General features: G+C 40.9%; 1 protein-coding gene across 1 annotated transcript; it reads right to left on the bottom strand.

Annotated features, from left to right (window-relative positions):
- Window positions 1-6,012: 6,012 nt before the first annotated feature.
- Window positions 6,013-9,147, bottom strand: LOC133335854 (single insulin-like growth factor-binding domain protein-2; the record flags this gene model as incomplete). The annotated part of the gene is made up of 2 exons (XM_061544147.1): window positions 8,951-9,147; window positions 6,013-6,143 (listed from the first exon to the last, which is right to left on the bottom strand). Coding segments are annotated over exons 1-2 (328 nt in total), but the record flags the coding sequence as incomplete, so codon positions are not given.
- Between the last annotated feature and the right edge of the window lie 654 nt (window positions 9,148-9,801).

Below are 9,801 nucleotides of genomic sequence, written 5' to 3'. Positions count from 1 at the left end.
CCGTTCAACTTACCCACCTGCTTGACGAAAGCACTTCTTGCCCCCATAATAGTATAGAAGCACAATGACAAATAATTGCCCACTCCCTACAAACTGCAGCAAGAGAAACCCATGGTACGATCAGGAGTGTCGTAATGCTACTGATGTGAAAAACGAAGCTTATAGGGCCACCCTTTAGACAGTAGCAAGAGAGAGGAGAAACGTGTTTTCAGAAAAAAAGAAGAAAGAACACGAAAAACGTGAGAGTGCGAAAATCGAGATGTACAGGAGTCAGCATGAAGTCCGGAAATTTTACCAACGAGTAAAATACCAAACCGAAGGCTTTGGTGCAGGCGCATCCTCCTCTAGAAATGAAGAAGGAAACCTGGTGACAGATACAGACAGTGTGCTGAGGATCTGCAAGGAGCATTTGGAAAAAACTTCTGGTATCAAATAGTAACGGTGAAGAGGATACCCCAGAACCACCTAGCCATGATGAGGTCAGAATAGCAATCAATCGGCTGAAGAATAATAAAGCAGCAGGTGCCGATGGGTTACAAGTCGAACTATTCAAGACTGGTGGTCAGATGCTGGTCAGGAGCATCCACCAGCTGATTAGTACAATTTGGCTAGAGGAAAGAATGCCCAATGATTGGAATCTCAGCATCCTGTGTCCCGTGCACAAAGAAGGAGACAAGACGATATGTGCCAACTATAGAGGAACTAGCCTTCTTCCCATCGCATAAAAGTGGTTTTCAGTGTGCTGTGTGAACGGCCAATGACATTATTTGGCCATACCGATGCGACTTCAGACCTGGCAAATCCACCATTGACCAGATTTTCACTCTGCGCCAAATCGTGAAAAAACCCACCAAAAAAACATCGACATATCGCACCTTTTCGTCGACTATAAAGTCACATTCGATAGCCCTATCCGTTCAGAGGTGTTTAAAGTCATGTCTACGTTCGGCATTCCTGCAAAATTAATACGGCTATGCAGGATAACTTCAAGTGGAATAAAGTCAGCAGTTAAAGGACTTATCGGAGCCCTTCAATACTGAACGAGGATTCAGACAAGATGACAGTTTGTCGTGTGATTTTTTAACATCCTGCTGGAAAAGGTCATACGAGACGCAAATGTGAACAGAAATGGCACTCTGTACATCAAACAACACATGTTACTCGCCTACGCCACCGATGACATCGATATAATGGGTCGAACATTGCGAGAGGTAACAGCCACCTTTGAACAAATTGAGAAGGAGTCTGCCAAAGAGGGTCTGGCAGTAAACGGCGAGAAGACCATGCTGATGGTACCAACGTGCAAGACGTCCCGTAGACTCGGACCAACTGTGGAACTTGAGAACTACAGCTCGCCATAAATAAAACGAATGACATCCGTTTTGAAATTCGGAGAAGGATTGTGATGGCCAACATATGCTACTATGGTCTAAGTGCGCAGTTTAGAAACAAGGCCACCTCCCGCCAGACCTAACTCACACTTTACAAGACGCTGATGCTACCCTTGCTGTTATATGGACCTGAAGCATGGGTACTTGTGCAAGCAGATGAGGAAGCTCTTGGAGTGTTTAAAAAAAATCTCTGAAAGATCTACGGGCCGATCTGCGTCGACGGTGAATATCGGCGTCGAATGAACCATGAGTTGTACCAGCTATTTTCGGATATCGAGCTGCAGCGACTACATTGGCTAGGTCATGTTGTGAGAAGGGATGAAGATGACCCAGCCCAGAAGGCATATAAAAGCGAACCAGCTGATGGTTCACGCAGAAGGGGAAGGCCACGAATACGATGGAAGGATCAAGTTGAAGACAACATTGCCGAGACCGACGGGCCTGGAAATCTTTTCTAAGCTAGGCTTATGGAACGAAAGTTCTGCCACAAGCCAGCTAAGTAAGTAAGTATTAGGCCTTGAAGAAATATTTTTGTTATATTTCAACCCCTTCTCCATATCCTATTTTTATGATTTTATTTTTTTGAATTTTTATGACTTATTCGACACGAAACAAAGTGTTTATTGTTGTTGCCCCAATATCAACACAATGCCATAACATATAAATTTTATTTCGAAGCTATCATCGGAACTCATTTCATTTTGGAGGCAATTTTCCAAAAACGTGCCTACGTCAAAATCCTTTATCTATAAAATATCAAAAAAAAAAAAAAAAAAAGAAAGAAGACAATTTTTGATCAAATTTTTTTTCTTCGCTGGCAATATGAATGCGTATGACAATTTGGCGTCTTTTTATGATGCGGGGGCCATAAAATTTTTTTTTGCGATGAAACCTGCAAACGCCAGCGCCTACAAATAGGCAACAAGGCAAATTATGACAACAGACAAAGACATTTAGCCCGATGGTTATGATAGCACCAGCTATAAATAGCAGAACGGCTGACAGAGACAGACAACAGAAGCTATTGAATATAACATCTACCCCGCCAAACAAAAAAGAGGACTAAAAAGACAAACGACAATGACGAAGTAGCGAACCATCCCGTCCAACCCTGTGCCATCCCATCCACCAACCAACTATATCTGTAATGTTTGGGTTAAAATCCATTGATGCAAAACGCCATCATAAAACCAGGCCCCCATTATGGAGTAATGCATATGTCAATGGTAATTTTCAAAAACAGAATTATATCCTGAAGCCGTTTATTGTTGGTGGCTGGAAAGAGACAAATGGACGACGACCACCAAGGGAAAAGAAAAAGGGGTTATATCACCATTGGCATTATTGTGGCAATCACAAAACCACATTTCAAAAACACATTACAGTGGCTATACATAAATACTTATGAATATATATACAACATACATATGGTTGTATTGCCGTAGGGGTAAAGATATTGGGGTGGGACGAAAAAAATAGAAGGCCTAAAAAATATGGTTTCAAGGCTTCCAATAAGGCGAAGATTTTTGAAAAATATTTTTTCTAGGCCTAATACAACAACCACACTGTGGTACAGGGTATTATGTATTTGTGGATACGTTTGTAACAGGCAGAAGGAAACGAGATTGACACATGGTTCCATTTGAGAATATGCATAGAATCACTTCTGAGTCGATTTATGCATGTCCGTACGTCCGTCTGTAGATGTTAAATTGTAAACAAAGTACAGGTCGCATTTATGATCCGAATTGGATGAAATATGGCACAAGTAACTTATTTGGCCCAAGGACAAACTCTATTGAAATTGGTGAAAATCGGTTCAGATTTAGATATAGCTCCCATATATAGCTTCGTCCGATTTAAGGTAAATGGTGTACCAAAGTCCCTATATATGTTTCGATTTGCACGAAATTTGGCACAGCGTAATGAATTAGGTCTAGAATGATGTGTGCTAAGTTTCGTGAAAATCGGTTCAGATTTTAATATATCTCCCATATATATTTCCGTCCGATTTAAGGTAAATGGGGCACCAAAGTCGCTATATATATTTCGAATTGCACGAAATTTGGCACAGCGTAATGAATTAGGTCTAGAATGACGTGTCTCATGTTTCGAGGAAATCGGTTCAGATTTAGATATAGCTCCCATATATATTTTCATCCGATTTAAGGTAAATGGTGCACCAAAGCCCCTATACATCTTTCGATTTGCACGAAATTTAGCACAGAGTACTGAATTAGGTCTAGAATGACGTGTGTCAAGTTTCGAGGAAATCGGTTCAGATTTAGATATAGCTCCCATATATATTTTCGTCCGATTTTAGGTAAATGGTGCTCCAAAGTCCCTATGCATCTTTCGATTTGCATGAAATTTTGCATAGTGTACTGAAATAGGTCTAGAATTACGTGTGCCAAATTTCGTGAAAATCGGTTCAGATTTAGATATAGCTCCCATATATATTTTCCTCCGATTTTAGGTAAATACTGCACCAAAGTTCTTATATAACTTTCGATTTGCACGAAATTTGGCATAGGGAACGAAATTGAGTCTAGAATGACGTGTGTCAAGTTTGGGGGAAATCGGTTCAGATTTCGATATAGCTCCCATATATATTTTCGTCCGATTTTAGGTAAATGGTGCACCAAAGTCCCTATACATCTTTCGATTTGCATGAATTTTTGCATAGGGTACTGAATAAAGTCCAGAATTATGTGTGCCAAGTTTCGTGCAAATCGGGTCAGATTTAGATGTTGCTCCCATATATATATTTTCGTCCGATTAAGGGGAAATGGGGCACCAAAGTCCCTATATATATTTCGATTTGCACGAAATTTGGCACAGCGTCATGAATAAGGTCTAAAATGATGTGTGCTAAGTTTCGTGAAAATCGGTTCAGATTTAGATATAGCTCCCATATATATTTTCGTCCGATTTAACGTAGAGGGTGTACCAAAGTCCCTTAAAATCTTTCGATTTGCTCGAAATTTGGCACAGCGTACTGAATTGAGTCTAGAATGATGTGTGTCATGTTTCTTGAAAATCGATTCAGATATAGATAAAGCTCCCATATATATTTTCGTCCGATTTTAGGTAAATACTGCACCAAAGTTCCTATATATCCTTCGATGTGCTCGAAATTTGGCATAGCGTACTGAAGTAAGTCTAGAATGATGAATAGTGAGTTTCGGTAAAATCGATTCAGGTTTCGATATAGCTTCCATATGTGTTTTCGTCCAATTTTATAAATATAAATCGGTTTCCATAAATTTGTCTCATGATACGCAGACAATACTAAATCTGGCCGAATAAAATTAAATTTATCATAGGTTGCAGAAAGACAGAGGAATATGGTCCTTCGACGGAACATTGCCATGTAATTGTAAGGATACATATGCACGATATACACAAAGTGGTGAAGGGTATCATATAGTCGGCCCAGTCCGACTTAACTACTTTCCTTACTAGTTTTTAAATATTTTTCTAAGGCAATGCATCGATTTTTTGAAAATATTTTTTCAAGGCATAATATAGGGAATAGATTTTTGTAAGAAAATAATAATTAATTAAATTAATAATTAATTTAAAAATATTTTCTAAGTCCTACTAGTAAGCGTCGATTTTTTAAATATTTTTTTCTATTCGTTCCACCCCAATACACTATCACGATGATATTATCCATGTTCATTTTCCATGATATGTGCAAAACAAGCCCTTATTTAACGGATACATGCCAAGTTTTTTTTCTGATGTGTTGTCTCCGTTACTATCTAGACGGAAAATGTGTGTCTACGCAGCCAAAAACCCCTACCATAGCAACAAAAGAGGGGAGAAAAGAAGAGAAAAAAACGAACAACGAGGACAAGAAATTGCCTAGTAAGATATGATGAGAAGGGTTAATGGCCGATGAAAATGATGGAAATTGTACATTTAAATTGTCATAATATCATTCAAATGATAGGCTTATGTGCCGAAATATATGGTGGGGAGAAGGATGCTACCCTGGCACCCTTCTCCGTTTTCCCCCCTTTGGCAGAAAAAGTTTTCTTGTTAACTTTTCGCACAAAAACGTTTTGTTGTCTTCAATACGACAAATTGTTCTCGACACAACTTTTGGCATGGTGTGCGAACGTGTACGGGACGGATGTGGATTATGAATGGCGGTTGCATAGAACACAAGCACGTCGTCTCAGCATATCTGTGTCACAATTTGTCGTCGTCATCGTAGTTGTTTATCTGTCGAATGACATATCATGTCTGGGTAACATTTGGTTAGACGCGTTTTATTTTCTTTTGCATTTCTACGCAAATATTTGTGGAAATCTTATCTAAGATGTCATGTAAAATAAACATTAGTTTTTATTACGTCTATATATTTTTGGGGGAGATTATATTTCATTACTCAGTTGCGGATTTTTTTGGATTTTTGTTTTTGTCGCGAAGTAGGTTTCTATGGCTTTTGAAATCTTTGAAATATTGAAACAAAAAAAAAAAAAAACAGAATTAAATTCCCTAATTTTGTCCTCTATCTCATACTACATAAAATTAAGTCCACGAAGTCGCTACAAATCCTAGTGAGTACCGTGAAAAATACTTTCAAAAAATGTAATGTATATTTACTTACCCATACACACTCCCAGCGCATTGGCTGTGGGCAATTTCGCTACACATTTTAACGGTGGTTCACAGCGTCCTGAAAAATCTCCGGGACCGCCACATACCTCACCAACGGTTTTGGCGCAGATGGGACAGCAGCTATAATTAAAAATAACAAAAATATCAATTAGAAAAATGTTGTATGGAAAAAAATGTCATGGAGAATTTGTCGACCTTATTGTGAAATTTGAAACACATATTAGCCCCTCTGATCATCGGTTCAAAGCCACTGACCCCTCAGTCCCTCCATACAGACGCTGTGAAACCTTCATATCAGTTGTGCAGTCACTGAACCTTCAGCCCTCCTATATAGAATCCGGGAAACTCTTGCATAATTTCTACAACCTCAACGGTCTCTCAGATTATCTACACCGACATGTTTAAGTCTCAACCCATCAGTAAGGACATCGCAACCCTCATAGATCATATCTACGAACCTACTCGAAGCCTAGGCTCATCTGAGCAGAAACGCTGACGCTTTCCATGTTTTGTATGTAAAAACGGACCATTCAATTGATATTTGAAAATGCCCTGATCCTTGAAACCCTCTACAAGAAACGCTGAACCTTCCGATGTTCTGCATGGTGACACTGGCCCTTCAGCCGATCTTTGCAGACACTCTGACCCTTGAAAACCACTAGACATGCCTTAAAGCTTCTTTGTACATATCTGCACAGGCACCGTAAACCTGTATCTTATCCCTTCAGACTCAGAGAAACCTTGAGTTTACCTATACCGACACCCAAACACTCTCAGTTAATTTCTACAGTCTCGCTGACCCTAATTTCCTCAGTACGAACACTCAGGAGCTTTAGTTATGCTGCGCTGATGCCTCAACTCATCTGTAGAGGTACATCGAGGTCTACGCTGAACTGTAGAGTGACGCTGAACCATCACTTCATCTTGGTCGATGCGCAGATCCCTTTGCTTTTATCTACCAAATCAAAAAACCCCACGGATCATCTCACTGAACCCTCGAGTCTTCTGTACAGAAACCCCCAGCTCATCTGTAGATGCACTCAGTCCCCTCAGTTAATCTGGGTAGATGCGGTGCTACTTCAGTTCATCTCAACGGAAACTCTGACCCCACAGCGTATCTGTGGAAATACGCTAATCCTTCAACCACCAGCGGATCATAACACTGACTCCTCAACTCACTGAGCCCTCACCTCATCTGCACAGACATGCTGAGGCTTCAGCTCGAAACGCTGACCTTTCAAATGTTTTGCACTGACTCGCTGACCTCAGAAGTTACCCCAAAAGCGATGCAGACCCTAAGTTCATCCGTACAAAAAAGCTGAATCTACACGTCTTTACGCTCGTCAATCTGTAAAGAAACGCTGACCCTTCAGGTCATCTATGGAGATACACTGATCCCTCAGTTCACCTGCACAGACTCACTGACCACTCAGTTCCTCAATACAGACAGGATGATATCTTAGCTCATCTGTACAGACACGCTGACCCAACATTTCCTCTGTACAGACACACTGATCTTTAAAATCATCTGTAAAGACACGCTGACCACCCAGTTCATCTGTACATACTCGCTGGCCACATCAGCCTATCTTTACAGATAATCTGACCCCTCGACTCATCTCTATAGAAACCCTGACCAGTCAGCTCAATGGTGCTGATCCCACAGCTCATCAGTACAGACATGCTGACCCCTCAGATCATACGTAGACAAACTGGCCTCTCAACTCATCTGTTCGGATACGCTTATCCCTTAGATCTTCTGTACAGAAACGCTGATCCCTCAGCTCTTCTGTAAAGACACTCCCTCCGCTTAACTGTACAGAGTGCTTTTAATTCTGCTCAGATACGCTGATCCCTCAGCACATCTGTACCGATTCGCCGGTAGCTCAGGCAATATAATACGCCGATCCCTCAACTCATATATAAAGATAGAGTGTGCATACACGCCGCCCCCTAAGCCCGTCCGCACAGAAACGCGAACCCCTCAACTCATCTAAGAAGACTTGCTGATCTCTCAGCTCATATTTTGAGCCTCGCTGACCCCTCAACTTTTCTGTACAGTCACTCTAATGCATTAGCTAATCTATATAGACACACTGATCCTTCAGCTCATCTAAACAGATTCTGTGTAGGCATGCTGATACATCAGGCAATCACGCTGGCCCCTCAAATCGTCTGTATAAACAATCTGACCCCACATCTAAACTGTACAGACTCCTGAAATCTTCTGTGTATGAGCGCTGACCCCTCAGTTTTTCTGTACAGCCTACTCAGCACATATGTAGAGTTACGCTGATCCCTTCAGTCATCTGTAAAGACACACCGATCCCTCAGCTTCTCACAATTTACCCTCAAGTCGATTGTATAAACAACTTAAAATTACGCTGACCCCTCAAGTATTCTGTACAGAAGCGCTAACCTCTCAGTTATTTTGTACAGCTTCGCTGACCCCTTTGCTCATATGAACAGTCACGTTAATCCTTCACGCGGGTCCCCCACGTATTCTGTATAAAAAACTTCGCCCCTCACCTGTACCTGAAATGCCGACGCCTCAGTTCATTACGCTGACCCCTGAAACCTTATGTATAAAAACGCTGATCCCTCAGCTCCGTTTTACAGCTTTGCTGATTCCTTATCTTTTCTGTAAAGCCTCCCAGATACGTGACATTATGTATAAAGTAAAACTGATCCCTAAAGTCTTCAGTTCCGACACGCTTATCCCTCAGCTCATTTGTACAGACACACATATACTCGCTCAATTCTCAATACTTCTGTTGAGTTACGCCCTTAAATCATCTGTACAGATACTCTGTTCTCTTGGCTGGTACCTCAGACCTTCTGCCCTTTCTGTTAACCAGAATAGACCCGATGGTCTCTCCGCTAGAAATAGTTTCATTAATTTCTTGTGAGTTTTTGTTTTTACTTACTTGCATGGATCCAAAACGATGAGACCCTTGCCGGGACAATCTAACGAACTGATGACATCACATTCCTTGGGATTGCAATAGCATTTCAAACCGTTGACCACCCGGCTACCGGCTGCCACCACCACCAGCAGATAGCAGCACAAATATATTAGGTAGGTGCGCAGATTTAAAAAACAAAATTCTGTTTTTGAGCTCATTGTGGTGTTGTGTGTTTTTCTTTTTTTTCCGGGGAGGAGCGGGGTTTTGAGCACTCGTAATGTTTTTTACGTTCAGTTGTATGTGTGTGTTTATTTGTAAGGGTATCTGCAGAATTCGGTGCACTGCAGTTATTGAGCTTTATGACACCATAGAGTAGGACAAACTCCAAATGAAATGTAAGTTAAAAATGTGTTTTCCCCTCAAAGTGAAATTGGTGGGGATAGTAAAAGGGGAAGAGATGGAGAGGAGAACCAAAAAGAAATGCAGGACAAAACTCAACCAAAAAAGTGAAATAAAAACAGAACAAGGATCGACTGTTTGCAATTGTCTGTTGTTATAAAGTTTTATCTTAAGCAAAATTTATGTCTTTGTAGCAACAATTGAAGCAACTGTGGCTGCTGCAGGTGCATCTCCTTGCAAATCGAAGAATGCATTTTCCTGGTCCTGGTTGGCCAAGGTGGGTTTACGTGTGGTAGCGTGCCGATACTTGTGTGCTTGGTATCACTTCGTTTATTGCTGCTGGCATTTCAAATGTAGGTTTTGTTTTATTTTAATTTCCTTTCTCCCTTAGTTCTGTTGGCAACGATGACGACGATGGTGGCGGTAATGGTGCTGCTGAAAAAGATATCAAAAAAGAAGAAGAAAACGGAAAC

The sequence above is a fragment of the Musca vetustissima genome, unplaced genomic scaffold (genome assembly GCF_032173495.1).
Source record: "Musca vetustissima isolate MV318-11 ecotype Yass unplaced genomic scaffold, APGP_CSIRO_Mvet_v1 utg55507, whole genome shotgun sequence".
NCBI classification, from domain to species: domain Eukaryota; kingdom Metazoa; phylum Arthropoda; class Insecta; order Diptera; family Muscidae; genus Musca; species Musca vetustissima.
This window is presented reverse-complemented; position numbering and strand designations above follow the sequence as displayed.